Source organism: Enoplosus armatus, chromosome 3 (assembly GCF_043641665.1).
Source record: "Enoplosus armatus isolate fEnoArm2 chromosome 3, fEnoArm2.hap1, whole genome shotgun sequence".
NCBI lineage: Eukaryota > Metazoa > Chordata > Actinopteri > Centrarchiformes > Enoplosidae > Enoplosus > Enoplosus armatus.
Genome location: NC_092182.1, coordinates 27,139,715 through 27,156,021, shown reverse-complemented (window position 1 = coordinate 27,156,021; position 16,307 = coordinate 27,139,715). Strand labels below are relative to the sequence as shown.

General features: G+C 40.9%; 1 protein-coding gene across 1 annotated transcript in view; it reads left to right on the top strand.

The window, feature by feature from the left end:
• Positions 1 to 16,307, top strand: part of pcbp4 (poly(rC) binding protein 4) — a 49,968-nt gene that overhangs the window by 18,352 nt on the left and 15,309 nt on the right. The window contains exons 7-10 of the mRNA XM_070902129.1: positions 2,276 to 2,350; positions 8,778 to 8,849; positions 15,403 to 15,444; positions 15,527 to 15,605. Of these exons, the coding sequence (XP_070758230.1) occupies positions 2,276 to 2,350; positions 8,778 to 8,849; positions 15,403 to 15,444; positions 15,527 to 15,605 (268 nt within the window). The remainder of the gene's footprint in view (positions 1 to 2,275; positions 2,351 to 8,777; positions 8,850 to 15,402; positions 15,445 to 15,526; positions 15,606 to 16,307) is intronic.

Here is a 16,307-nt window from a genome sequence, read left to right as displayed (position 1 = left end):
CAGAACAGATAGACCAGGAGCTGAGAGAGAACCAGGACAGATAGACCGGAGCTGAGGGTCACTATGAAGCTCCATGAAGCCGAGAGGAGCTGCACTTCTTTCAAACATTGTTAATATAAAAATATACACTACAGCTGCTTTCATGTTTTTGCTGGCTATACAGAGCACACATCTTTTTCAGTTTGCCGTCATTTCAAGGTTTTGAAATCTTTTTGTTCTTCAGGTTTTTTGGATGCGCTCTGTCGTGGTTGTTGGTTTACTCACAGGCTTAATCCAAAGAAGTCTCACATTATTATATCGCTCGGTTTTCATTCCTCGCTGACGTTTGACAAACGAGACGCTGAGCTGTTGTCTCTGATGCAACCTGGTGCTAATTTAGAAACGACACAGTGAGCAGAGCTGCAGAGGTGATTCTCCTACAAATTCATATTCATCCAAAAGAGCGTTAATTGAGCTCTGTGAGGACGTCTACCTGTCTGCTCTCAATCACACGGAAGTGTTTTTATGAGATACCGTCCACCTTTCCAATAATCTTCAAAATGGAAACACTGAAATCTATAATTCAGGATTGTATTATAATTAATCAGAGGCAGCAGTCATTAAGATGAGCTACGTCTTGGAGATTAGAAGCGGAAACAGTGAAATCAAAGGCTGTGGGAGCTCATTGGTATTCCAGGCAGCGTAATCTGGGATGAGAAAGAAAGAAAAGAAAGAAAAATGCTGACCTGAGCTCAACTCATTCACTTTCAACTGCTGGTGCAATCAAAGAGTTTACTCTGTCGGCATGGAGCTCCATCCCTCCATTCACACTTTCTGTTTGATCTCAAATAAGAAATCTTTTGATCTACTTTGCTCCTCCGACGGGCTGTTGTGTCCCAGTGCATGCTGGGATATGATACACTCTGACCCTGTTTTGACTGGTGTAAGATCTTTCAGAATGACCAACAACATGTTTTGTTGTTTACTCTGGAGGACTGTCCGTCAGCACCCAGGTATTGATAACAATATTGTGGCTGTATCACTGACAATCAATATCTTTCATTTGAGACACTGACTCTGATCTTTCCGCTGGGATTAATAAAGTACTTTATCTTTATGTCTGGATTTAAAAGTCTTTATAAGAAGGAGGAAGAGACAGGAAGACCTCACTTTCCAAATATGTCTTTCTCTCAAGATCAAACATTAGTCCTCACTAAGATAGAAAATAAAACTCACTGCTTTTTGGTCACTTTTTAGTTTAGTTTAATGTCCTCACAACACAACAAAGAACTGCAAATACAGACAGTCCAAAGCAAATGGCAAAGTGCTCTTTACTCAATGAAAATGTTCATTGGCGACGTATTTCCTTTGTTTTCAGGGTTAGGGTTAGTATATATATATATATATACAGTATATCGGCTCGTAGTGACGGCAGCATTGTTAACGTTAAGAAGAACATCCGGCTCTTACTGGAAGCACAAGACAAGACGTGTTTACTTTATTAACATATAACCATGATCGTTCCCTAGTTAGTCCCCTCACCATCGTATCAATAGTAAGCCAACAACCACTTAATGAACAACAATGACTTCCCTCATTTCAACCACACGAACAATTCAGACAAACGGCGACGATCCATCAGCAGAGCAACTTCTACACAAGAGTGCCTTCGATTTTACCGACGATCGTGTGAACCGTCAGCTGACAGCCGGCTGAGACAGGATGACATGAACACAGCTGACCAATGAAAAATAGAATAAAGAGCATGGCTGATTCCCAGCTTCAGAAGCTCTGAATCCTTTGTGAAATATAAGCATGGATGGTGAGAACTGGCCATGAACAATGTTTCCGTCAATAGTGAGTCTCCTCTGGATCTAACAGGATTGGGACATCCGGTCTTGTATAGTACAGATCTGATCCAGGAGGAGTAACCTGAGCCAGAGAGAGAAGGCAGGACGGTCTGTTTCTGTATTTCTGCTCCTGACATGTATCATACAAACACAGAGAGTTTTAGACTGTGAGATGAAGATGATGGTGGTGTGTTTGTGGTTTTCGTTAAGTTGTTTGGTTGAATATTGTGTTTTGTTATGAATGTGAGGCAGTGTCTTATGAATGTGAGACAGTGTCTTATGAATGTGAGACAGTGTCTTATGAATGTGAGACAGTGTCTGCAGGAGTCACTGTAAGAAACACCTTTCCTCCTAAAAGTAGGACCAACTATTCATCACTCTCTGAGGCGCCTGATACATACAGGCTGTGATTCTGTCTGTTTCTTTCTCTCCCTCCTTCTCGTTAGTCTCCACCGAAGGGGGCGACTATTCCGTACCGGCCCAGCCCGACCCCAGGAACTGTGCTGCTGGCAGGAAACCAGGTAACAACCAACTTCCAGCCAATCATTCCTGGGTCACCAGATAAACCACGACAACCAAATTTACCGTCACAGTATGTAAGATACAAGATGGATGACGTGTACACACTCATGCAGGATCTGGGGGAGGGGGGGGGGTATCTAGTGAGGAAGGTGAGCGAGTCTGATAGTTAAGAATGAAGGGATGAAAAGTCCGGTTTATAGACAATGGGAGGAGCGAGGGATGGTGGGGAGAGAGGCACGGGTGGACGGATTAATGGCTCAGATAGACGGGTGGATGGAGGGGATCTAAGGAGGGAAGGAGAAATGATGGATGGATGCAGGGGAGGATGGAGGTGAAGATGGAGGAATGGATGGATGAATGAGCAGATACATCATTTATTGCCAGGGAATTTGCTTTAGCTTGCAATTTTAATTATATAGAAAATGCCCACTTGGTTGCTCTTTGTCTTTTATTCACACACACACACACACACACACACACACACACTGTTATGACTGTTTAATAGGTCATGCATTGTGAATGGCAGCTCCTGTCACCACCCGTCCAATAAGATACAAATGAGGCGTTTTCATGTTTATTCAATACAAATCACGACTCTTCATCAGAGAGATGTGTGTGTGTGTGTGTGTGTGTGTGTGTGTGTGTGTGTGTGTGTGTGTGTGTGTGTTCACCAGCTACCATATTATGACCACCTTAAGCACGAATATGCAGCATTAGGTCATTAACGTCACCTTCCTCCTCCCTTCATTTGGTTGATTCTGCTCAGATTTGTCATTGACATTTTACATTTTCAAGTCAAGTCTATTTTATTTATACAGCCCAAAATCACAGATTTGCCTCAAAGAGCTTTAAAATCTTTCTAACAGACTGTGGATAAAGAAAAACTCAAAAGAAAAGGAAGGAAACTTCAGGGATTCCTCCGTCAGGACGCACAGACATCTAACAGGAAAATCACAAAATAAATAAGATGACAATATTAGGTAGATACTGCTTGTAAAGTTGTAACATCATGAAACTGAATTGTCTGACAGGTTGGATGGAGATCACATGGAGAGTCACTCTGTTGCCTGAAAGTCGAAACTGAAGAATGGAGTTCCTGAATTTGGCCACAAACTGACAAGTCCTCCAAATGAAATGACGAAACACGTCATCATCTGCGCTTTAAAGCGACACATACAAGTGTTTCCTGATCCGACGCCAACTGTTACAAATAACTTCTGAAAAATTAAGCATGATGTGACAACACTGTGGTTAAGCTTTGGTTAGATTAGGCACAAAAACAACTAAGTTTAGAGAAAGAACATGTTTGTGTTAAAATTACTAAAATATAATAACGTCACCTGACTTCCTCCTTTGCTCCCAACCAAGAGGCAGAATTCCTAAACTGTCTGTGGCTCTCAGCCAATCGTTTTCCACTTTAAACACGAGTCACAAATATATAGTTTCATTTTTAAAAAAGGCTCAGTAATTTCCTAAAACAGCTGCTCACTGTAGTTTTTATCATTCAACACTCAAACTGGAGGAAATAGTGCATTTGTTAGGGACTATTTTCAGCGGCGGATTAATCCACACTTGGTGCTCTAATGAGTATTCGGGGCAGCAGGACGGTGTGTGTGGGATTGAGTCAAAATAAACTGCAGTGTTTGTGTTCACGGTGATGACGGAAACAATAGTGTGGCTCATTCATGTGTTTTTAATAATAATAATAATAATTAATAATAGAAGAAGAAGATGTATCAGGCTGTGATACACACATAACAACACTTGTTAGTCCGATCAGTTCTGTTGGTTTTGGTCTTTTTATGCGATTTGTTATTAAGAAAACTACAGAATATGGACAGCCTTATAACACTTGCATGAAGTGCTATAGCTGCAGCATGCTGAATGATAACACCTGCGTTCCCATGGAAACGCTCAGGTCAGGTCTCATTGGCTAAGGTGTCTGATGAACTTGTGTTTGGTACTCGTCTTGCATGTCAATCCATTTCTTTCCTGCACATCTCTTGTATCTTTGGGCCGTTCCAAATAAACAAAGTTAAGAAGAGAAAATATAATAAAAGATGCGTCCGTGAAGAAGCTGAATCTTCCTGCCGTGATCCTGCCTCAAGCTGCCGAATAATCTCATGAACTCTTCAGTCGATTGCAGTGTCCACTGGGGCTGTTCAGATCTGAAGCTGATTACACCACTAACTGATTTTAATAGACTCCCTTATGGCATTGATTTAGGCAATTAGATCATGTGATCAGAGTAATATAATCATGACTGGAAAAGAAAATCAACTTTTCAACATTTATTTACAGCCAAATGTTATCTTTTCTTTTCAAGATCCCAGAGGCCTGAGGAAACCTTTCAGTCTCTCAGCTTCTTTCTTGGACTTCTTAACGATATAAACTATATCAAGACTGATCGCAATAGAACATTTTCTCAATTAGAAAGTTATGATGAGCTGTTTCTAAACAATCATATGGAAGTCTTTTAGGAGCGGACATCACCCTTCTCAAAATAGAGTCCTGCAGGGAGGACGTGTCCTTGTAGGACAGCCCTGAAGTTAGCATCGCCCTGGTTCCCTCCACAGAAAGCCAACGGGATTCTTCCATTGGACTTTGGATTGTTGCAGAAAATAAACTCTGTGGCAAACAGAAGTTTATGATACTGAAACGTTTTGTTCAGCAAGATAATCTTCACTAATGAACTCCACTTTTAGGATTTTTGAAGCGTAAATGGAATCACCAGTAAAAAGCTAACGTTAGGCTATAAAGGGACTACACCACGGTCACATGACTTCTACGTCACCACCACTAAGCTTCACTTGTAAGAGAATATAGACAGAATATAGATATATAGACAGATAGATGTAGATATATAGACAGAAGGATGTAGATATATAGACAGATAGATATAGTTATATAGACAGATAGATATATATATATATATAGACAGATAGATGTAGATATATAGACAGATAGATGTAGATATATAGACAGATAGATGTAGATATATAGACAGATAGATATATAGATATATAGACAGATAGATATATAGATATATAGACAGATAGATGTAGATATATAGACAGATAGATGTAGATATATAGACAGATAGATATATAGATATATAGACAGATAGATGTAGATATATAGACAGATAGATATATAGATATATACACAGATAGATGTAGATATATAGACAGATAGATATAGATATATAGACAGATAGATATAGATATATAGACAGATAGATGTAGATATATAGACAGATAGAATATAGATATATAGACAGATAGATATAGATATATAGACAGATAGATGTAGATATATAGACAGATAGATGTAGATATATAGACAGATAGATATATAGATATATAGACAGATAGATGTAGATATATAGACAGATAGATGTAGATATATAGACAGATAGATATAGATATATAGACAGATAGATATATAGACAGATAGATATATAGATATATAGACAGATAGATATAGATATATAGACAGATAGATGTAGATATATAGACAGATAGATATATATATAGACAGATAGATGTAGATATACAGACAGATAGATATATAGATATATAGACAGATAGATATAGATATATAGACAGATAGATGTAGATATATAGACAGATAGATATATAGATATATAGACAGATAGATGTAGATATATAGACAGATAGATATATAGATATATAGACAGATAGATGTAGATATACAGACAGATAGATATATAGATATATAGACAGATAGATATAGATATATAGACAGATAGATGTAGATATATAGACAGATAGATATATAGATATATAGACAGATAGATGTAGATATATAGACAGATAGATATATAGATATATAGACAGATAGATGTAGATATACAGACAGATAGATATATAGATATATAGACAGATAGATGTAGATATATAGACAGATAGATATATAGACAGATAGATGTAGATATATAGACAGATAGATATATAGACAGATAGATGTAGATATATAGACAGATAGATGTAGATATATAGACAGATAGATATATAGATATATAGACAGATAGATGTAGATATATAGACAGATAGATGTAGATATATAGACAGATAGATATAGATATATAGACAGATAGATATATAGACAGACAGATGTAGATATATAGACAGACAGATATATAGACAGACAGATGTAGATATATAGACAGATAGATATAGATATATAGACAGATAGATATAGATATATAGACAGATAGATATAGTTATATAGACAGATAGATATATAGACAGATAGATGTAGATATATAGACAGATAGATATAGTTATATAGACAGATAGATATATAGACAGATAGATGTAGATATATAGACAGATAGATATACAGACAGATAGATATATAGATATATAGACAGATAGATGTAGATATATAGACAGATAGATATATAGACAGATAGATATAGATATATAGACAGATAGATATATAGACAGATAGATGTAGATATATAGACAGATAGATATATAGACAGATAGATATAGATATATAGACAGATAGATATAGAGTATAAACACAAGGAGGCTGTAAAAGCAGACTAGTGAGTAGATGACTTTCCGTGTTCGGCATGAAGACGTTAATGTCCGCGACAACCTCTGTAGTCTCATGTAGCCACCAGCCGTACTTCTTCCCCTGATCTTGTAGAGGGGTGTATAGAGACTGAATATTGATGATCCAAATATACTGACCTGGTTTAGCCACAATTAGCTCTTTCCGTAATACAAAACCAAAGTAAAACATCATCCTGCATCTTTAACGATTTTTCCCTGTAGGTTTTCCAAAGTACCTTGAGCTCTGAAAAGTTTTCAGGGACAGAAACTGATGCTTAATTGGTGGAAGAAATCTTGCTGTGTGCACTCAGCCTCAGCAGTGCATCGGGGCTTAGCATCATGCAGGTTGTCATTTGGTCAGTTCGAGCTATGGATGATTTTCCCTGAGAGACTGGCACAACTGAGATGTGTCTGTCCTTGGTCTCACATCATTGGACTGTAACAGAGATTGTTTGGAGGTTTACTTGCCCGTGGATGTCTCTCTGCATAGTTGTCTGGGGCATTTGGTTATTTGTGGATGAACACTGTGAGCCTCTAAGGTGACACTGTAGTCAACAACCGTCCCAAACACGTTCAAATGCAGCTTCGGCTTAGCTCCTATTTCAGCAACCTCAGAACTGAAAAAGTAAAAATCAATATTATACTAAAGAGGATTCAATAAAACAAGGTCACTTTTAACTTTGTGGTGCGTCACAGAGTCTCTGACTGTGTGTGTGTGTGTGTGTGTGTGTGTGTGTGTGTGTGTGTGTGTGTGTGTGTGTGTTGGTTTTTGTTCTATTCATGACAAAATATGACAGCTGATTGGATCGGTCAACTAAAGAAACCCATTACTCGTTCCTGATCCCAAGATGGCCACCGTGCCCCAGAAGTATTTCAGACTGACTCAGTGCTGCACCTGTGCCCCCCCCCCCCCCCCCCCCCCCACCTTTGTCAGATCCTGTGTGTGTGAGCTGCTGTGTGATAGTTTCCCCTCAGGGATCAATAAACGATCCACTCACTTCAGTTGTGTTAGCTCATCTTCTCATCTGCTAATAAACATCTTCCTTATCTTTTTGGGATGATTGGCTTTGATTTTTATTGCCTGGTAATACTGAAGAGCAGCGAGTTCATCCCGTCACTAAAATACTGCCGAGAGAAGTGAACAGAATATCATTGGAAAGCGTGTTTTGGATGATTTTCATCAAGTTTGACCTATAAACACAAAACCTTCCTCTAAAGCTCTTTGAGGCAAATCTGTGATTTTGGGCTGTATAAATAAAATAGACTTGACTTGAAAATGTAAAATGTCAATGACAAATCTGAGCAGAATCAACCAAATGAAGGGAGGAGGAAGGTGACGTTAATGACCCTGATTGGACAGTTTTGGTGATGTCATCCTGCATCATCAGCACTACCTGGACCCGCGTGGGGAGATCAGAGGTGACTGACAGGAGGTCACGCAGCTCTTTACTAGTAGAGGTCGGCTTCACCTCCAGGACGCCGATGGTCCAGTCGTCTTTTTTAACAGTAAAAGTTGTAAAATCACATAGTCTACATACGTTGTTTACTATTTACTATTTAATGCCGGGGCTCGCCTCCCCACGTGCAAATGTTCCAGCCAGACACTATTTTGCAACGGCACCGTCGCTGCATCCTGGGCTCAGCGCCGCCCAAGACGACTGTGATTGGTTTAAAGAAAAACAAACAAGCCAGAGCAATTTGAGGACGGGTTGAGCCAGACCTGTCTCCAGAGTGTGGAGAGGGTCTGCCTATGTGAGACCACTGTGAACATGAACCAGACCAGAACTTACTATGAGCTCTAACTGTAGTCTCTTTGCTTGTGTCTCTTTGCCGGCTGAAGGTGTTCGAGGCGTCAGACTTTGGCTCTCACCCCCTGTTCTCAGTGGCACAGGGAGGAGTGGACCTGCAGCAAGTGAGTATGGCCGCCGGGGGGGGGGGGGGGGGGGGGGTCAAAGGTCACTTCATCTCTGGCTTTTTTCATCTGCCAACAAGTCAGGCTCATCTCAGGCTTTAAAAGATATAAGACACACATAAAGAGCCATCCTTCAGTGCTTATACACATTTCATTTCAATGATAAATCAGTTGATCTTTACTTCATTTTGGGAGAAATCTCTTCATGTGGTGCCCTGAGCTGTGCAGCTAAACAACCACCTTCCTCGTCGGAGCCAGAGGAGCTGAATCCAATCACACCGCTGCAGCCAGAAATGGCATCATAAAAACAGCCGGTCAGAGGGGTCAAGGATCCCAGATAGACACCTCTGCACAGAGAAGCTCAATAAAAATGATTCTTCCTTTTCATGTGAAAAACTAAAAAATTCAGGGACGTGGTAACCAAGGTTGAGTAAACATGACGGCCCTGGAACAAAGTATGAAAACACAGAGACAGAAAGAAATAGAAAAAGGTGACACATGGAGTGTCCAGACAGAAAAAACAGAAGCAGAGGAGAGAGACAGAAAAGGATGGAGAGAAGAAGTGAAGACAGTGGCATTAGTTTTCTGTTAAACGTCTCACACTCGATACCTCAGCCCACCAGGAACACGTCTGTTAAGGATTATAACCGTTTTTTCATGTGATCTGAAAGCAGCCTGAAAACCAAACAATGCAGCAGATTCATTTCTTTACATTTTGCGCGCTCACATCTGAGCCACCATCCAACACGCTGCGCTCAAAGTGTCTGCGCACAACAATTCCTGTGAAGTACAGCAAGTGGGGCGCTATCACTTCCTGTGTTAGCTCTAAGTCTCAGTCAGAGAATGAATTAGTGATTGTCGTAGCTCAGTGTTATTATTCTAAAGCTTGTGTTACTCTGACAACACGCTGCAGGGCTGTGTGGCTGCTTTGTAATACAGAGGAACTAAAGAGGAGCTGAACGCATAAACACAAAGATGATGTTCAATCTTAACAGTGATATTTCCAACAATACACACGTCTACAAAACACTCTTTTTCTGCCGAGCTGGCCGAGACTCCCAGGAATATTTTGTTCGTTGCCCCCCCCCCCCAAACTTTGGTCTCAGTTGTGGCACCAAGTGAAGCAGCAACACCGGCTGATGAATGTGTTAGGACGGTCAAAGCTCCGCTGGACTTCCTGCTCACGGCTGCTCGGCTCCGACTATCAGCACAGCAGGGACGTCACTATCCGTGCTTCTGTGTTCGGTGATCAGTGCCCCCCCCCCCCCCGCGAGGTCTCTAACAGATGTTGCCCCCCCCCACCACCACCACCACCCGGTCCTTTGATGCATGTTTTTGAATATGCTGAGAGGGAGGGCACAATTTGCGGGTGTATTTACTCTTTTCCTCATCACAGTGAGGGTCAGCTCAGGTTCATTTATAGTAAATCTACTTTTTTTTTTTTCCCTCTGGAGAAACACATTTCTAAATATTGTTGTAAGAGGTTCATATAAAAATAACATACCAGACTTTGAAAACTGTGACGATGACAAAAATAATTACCTGCTTGTCAAATGTTCTTTTGACTTCTTTATGAAAAACATTTGAGAATTCATAAAGTATCATCATCTATATTTTCTGTATTTTCATCTGTAATTCTCAAAATGAACATTTACTTTTGTAAATGAAACCCGTCACTTTCTCAGCACTTGAAACTAAATTGTGGAGATGAATTTACTGAAATGTTTCCCAGTGAACAGAATACTCTGCTGCTCAAATAGCTTTCATGTGAAGGGCGAGGCAGGGTGTTCAGATTAGACCATCCGTAACCGAGCGGTCCGAGGTCAGTTTCCAACAGCCGTCATTAGCTAAGTGTCCTTCAACCAGCCACTGAACCCACAATCATGGCTTCCACGTTTATTTCATGTCAGTGGAGCGTCGGGCCCCCGGGCCAGTTCCCTTGTACGTTGAAATACTTCTCATGTGCAGCCTCTCAGAGTGATCATCTGAGGGTGTGCAGCATTTCATGGCCTCATACAAAATGTCTTTGCTCTCCACAATCACACTTTGTTTTGACTGTCTTCTATCTGCGTCTCTGAAAATGACGGTATGATGGTTTGTCACTGCTAGCTAATATTAGCCCCGTCGCGGCAAGGCTGAACTGAAAAACACTTTGTGATAAGAGTGAAGAAGAAGAGGAGGAGGAGGAAGACTGCCGTGGCAAAAGGACAAACTGACTGCAGGATCAGGATACTCACTGACTGCATGTTTCTCTGGCAGACAGCTTCCCAAGTGTTATTAAATCACAGCGTGTGGATCCAGGATGCAAGTGATGGAGGCAACACGTCATATCATCTTTAATAGACGTAGTGCAGCAACTTTAATAGAAGACGGCGCAATTCAAAGTTTAAGACAGCTCATTGCTAAAATACAGGCTAAACTAATTCACACAGGATTGAAGATAAAGTATAAAGAGATGAAAGATGAGAAAGTAAAAATAGATGATGTCTACATGAATTAAAAGATTAACAAAAAAGAAAGAAAGTGATAATCAAAATCCAAAAGCCAAGATTTGATCTATTATATAACACGATATATGTTTACGTTTAATCTGAGGTTTATTTGAAATCTCTCTTCTTCACAAAGCTCCAGCTGTTGTTTTCACACATTGCACGTCATCTTTTTTTCTTTATACTGTTGCTCATTTCGTCCTCTTCATTGTAGAATATTGATATTTTAATTGTAAATGTCTACATTACATTTATGAATCTTGACTTTTACAGTACTTTTTGACCTCGTAGTTTGACACAACACCGAGGCGAACAGGTGAAAACCTACTTAATAAACCTGCATTTTAAGCTTCATGATTGTATTACAACAATCAAAATCCCTGATGTTGGTGTCCCTCTAGTTGAGCGTCTCGATGTCACTATGACATTGATTTATCTTTGTGTCTTGTCCGCCTCACTGGCTGAATTTACTGTAACTAGAAGGTAAAGTTACTGACTCACTTATTAAGTGGCAAAGCCTGAAACTGGGGAACATAACAAACCGACTGACCTGGAGTCAGATTCAGACTCACACAGCCACGCACACAAAGGTTAAAACCAAGTACCTGACTGGCTTGAATGCAGATGAACTGTATGTGTGAAGGGACACGTGACTGGACGAAGCAGACGGATTGACAGAGGGACTTGCAGACAGGCTGATGGATGGGAGTACGAGTTACAGGACAGAAAAAGACGGACGTGTACAAACGGGAACAGAGGAGCACTTTACTCCATCACGCTGACAGCTCGAGAGCCAACTTTAGCCAAGTGGTGTTTGAGTGTGTGTGTGTGTGTGAGTGTGTGTGTGTGTGTGTGTGTGTGTGTGTGTTTGTCGGGGCCTTGGGAGTGTCAGTTAAAACAGCAGTAACACTAGCTAATGGAGGCTCCACGGGACGGATGGGAGGAGAGAGGGAGGAAGGAAGTGACAGAAGAAGCTCTCCAGTTGTGTCAGATCTGTCTTCCAGCCACATCTGCTGCTCTCTATGGGCGGACACGTGGCTCAAGCAGCTGGTTCAGGAGAAATATCTGGCATGTGGTGCAGATGTGAACATGTCAGTGAATTATTTCATAAAGTTGTTTTAGTTGCAAACTTGTTATAGTTGTTCTTAGTTGTAAAACCATGCGAGTGTAACCAGTGAGAGAAAGCACATTCAGTAACAAGGCCATTACTGTCAACAGAGAGTGCCCACCAGCCGTCCTCCCCCCCGCTACGTGGACTTCAAATGGAGTCAAATAGGACGAGGACACTAGCTTAGAACATGTACACTGTGTTTTGCATCTTCACGCTAGCTAGTGTGTAAAGCTTTACGTAATGCTAGTCACTCCTGCACGTCTTGTGTGGAGACGTGAGGACGTGCTGCCAAGCCAAAGTTTGATCTTTTCATCAAACAGCGAGATGTTCCTTTCTGGTTAAAAATGGCACAAAAATTCATCTGTTTTCTCTCTGTTGAGGCTCGAAAACCATCAGCTTCTCTCACCCAGTGTTTCCCAGTGGGTACCTCCAATATGGCCGCCACAGGCTTCATTGTGCCACCTGAAAGCCCTCTATAAAGAGGGGAGGGCAGAAGCAGACAAAGTAAAAGGAAAGAAGAAGACGGGGAGATGAAGGGAGGAGGAGAGGAAAAGGAAGTGAAGGAAACAAGGGAGACATGGAGGGGAGAGGGACAGAAGAAGGGAGGGAAGGAGGGTTAGTGGGAGTTAAGTGGCTGTGTGAGGCGATTAATGCGTTTTATTCATTATTTAGGAAACAGTCATGTGGAGAGGGGGGGGAGAGAGCGATGAGATGCGTGTGCTTTCGGGTAAAATCACTCATTTGCTTTCTGTTGACAGATTCATCTGCAGCTCTCACAGAGACATTTCTGGGATTTAACATTAATCTTTATTTCAAGATTACAGCTGTGAGGATTTATTAACGATAACATCAGCTGGACACGTTTAAACGCCGGCAGACATTAAGAACATCTGAAAGCGTTTATTAGTGAGCAAGTAAACAAGTAGTAAGTAAGTATATAGTATTGTATATAGTAAGAGAGAAGGTTAGTTAGTGGGTCAAGTAGTTTAGATATGATGAGGCAAGTGTGTGAACACTGTGTGTGTAGCTCAAGTTCAATGTTAGATATGAACATGAATACTACACAGCACAGAGTCAAATCAAAACACACACACACACACACACTATTAGTGCCGTATCTCGCTTGTGTTGAGCAGCACTGCACATGATAAATAACTTAGTTAAGCAGGTGGCATCCACCTCTCACAGAGCAACTTGTTGTACACATTGTTTCTTCATGTATGAGGAGCTGTTCGATGTGTTCTCCTCAGCATCTCGCACAGTCAGTCACAAAAATGACTGTTTTGGTTTCTTAGCTTTTCCCAAAACATCTCTCCTCTCACAGAGCGCCATCTCCTGGCAGCTCCGAACAGGCCAGGACTCCTCTGGAACTCTACTAAATATCAGCACAGATAGGAGTCATTTCCTAAGTTAACACAGTTTATAAACGTTTATAAAAGAAGGACCAGAAATGCATCACTCTGAGAATATGTGTCCAGTAAGACCTGATTTCCTGCTCTGCTCTGAGCTGCTCCTGCCTGCTGCATCTCTGATGTGTGCCGCATTAAGCCCCCAATGAATATTTATGAGTATATGGCATTTTTTGGATTCAGGCATGCAGGGTAGACTTTCAGGTTTGTCAGCGTGTATAAATATTTACCGGCAGATCGAGACGCAGCACAGCCAGGTCGATTACTCTTGTAGCACCTTTTGTTTCTGGTGGGATCTTTTCAGCAAACAGCCTTTTTGTGATATATAAGTATCACAAAATAATACAATATAGTATAAGTTGCTGTATAAATCAAATTGGCTTGGCTTGACTTGACTTTTCTCCAAATCCCTGAGTTAGCAGCAGGAGTCAAAAGTTCAGCGGCAGCAGCAGTGCAGCCCGCGTCAAGGATAACAAGTCTGAAATCTGTTATATAAGGTGTGGTGAACCTCAGGGAGACACACACACATGCACCAAATATCTCTCTAATGCACAAAGTCTTTTACATGCATACACACCAACTCTGTCCCCCTCCCCACACACACACACACACACACACACACACACACACACACACACACACACAGTTTGGGATTTGGGAAGGCCTCTAAAAACTTTAAATCATGATCTTGGAGAGATAAACACGGACGCTCTAACGAGGAGAAACAGCGAGAAGTCACAGGAGATTCAGTCTGACGGACGATCGAGGGAAAGTCGTGTTACTGTAGTCTTTTTAGTAACTCTTCCAGTGTCTCTGTGCAAGGCAGAGCATTGGGAAGCATCACTCCTGATGATACTTCCTTACATCCTCAGTGTAAAGATGAGATACGTAAATGGACTCGTAGCTCGTGCAGGAATAAACCTTTTACTTACAGGCTTCCTCAGATACTTTGTTCTTATATGGACTTTGTGTTATGAGCTCCAAAGATCTTGGAGAACGTCGTCATTTTTCATCAAACTGCGTCCCGAAGACAGTTGGAGAGATTTCTTTATGAGCGATCACATTCCTGTATCTTTATTAAAAATCTAGAAGAATAAAACGATGTGTGATGCAGGTGCAGGCGAGGCTGCAGGACATGACAACAAAACAACTAAATAAATAAGTGGAAAATATACATCAACCTGGCAAACAGCACATTACTGTGATGAAGAAGATGTGTTATTAACACTAACGCCACTTTAAATCACATGTAGTTTTCATAGGCTTGATACTTTATGTTAGATAAATGTTGTATGTCTGCCTTATCTTTGCTTGGTGCTCAATTCTTGCATGTTTTTAGTGCCTATAAATTATATTATAGATGAAATATTTGGGGTTTGTCGTTTCTTTTTGCAGCCCTGTGTAGACACGCTGCCGGCACAGCCTCCACCAATCAGCCGAAACACGGGGATAATATTATATAATAACTTCCCCAGTGGACATGCTGACACAGACATCACATAGACTTCGACTTCAGTGACACTTTGTTGTCTGTTCTGTTTCAGACGTACGCAGTCCAGAGTCACTACGGCATTCCACATTCAGAGGTAACCAGAAATGACTGAGGGACTATTTCACCATCGCCATGATCTTTTCTGTGACTTAATGATGCTGTTTTCATTCCCTCAGCTAGCCAAGCTCCACCAGTTGTCGATGCAGCAACAAGGCCTTGCCCCCATGAGCCAATCAGCTACACAAGTTCTACCTGGTATGCACACACACACACACACACACACACACCAGTGTTTCCCCTACATGCATTCAGCAGTGCCGCACTTCCTTCTTTGAACTGCATCGTCGGTCGCGCAGCAACAGCACGACAGGATGGAAACAGCTGTGATGGGAGTCGAGGAGGCGATCGACTCGCGTCTGTCAGTGAAGTCTGTTAAAGTACTTTTGAACCAGACGCCGGCACAGCCTCCTCTGCTGCCGTGTGACTGACACAGCTGCCAGCGGCCAATCAGGAGAGAGGATTTTAGAACTCACTGGACACTGACACTAACTGAGCAGGAGAGTGAAATATATATTTCTCAGTACTCCTTTACTAAAGTAAAAGTACTCTGTGACAAGTAAAAGTCCTCCATTCAAACTCTTACTTAAGTAAAAGTACAAAAGTATCAAAAAGTAAAAGTACTCATTATGCAGAGTGGCCCATTTTAGAATCATATATATTGATTACAGATGGGTTATAATTAGTGATCCATTAATGTCACTTTAATGATGCAGCTAATGTTGATTACTTAATATATTAATGGGTAGCTTCGCCTATAATAATATTAATATAATCATAATCATAACGTCTTATATATCATTGTATTAATAATCTAAATCTGCAAAGTAACTAGTAATTCATGTTGTCAAATAAATGTAGTGGAGTAGAAGTATAAAGTAGCAGAAAGTGGAAATACCC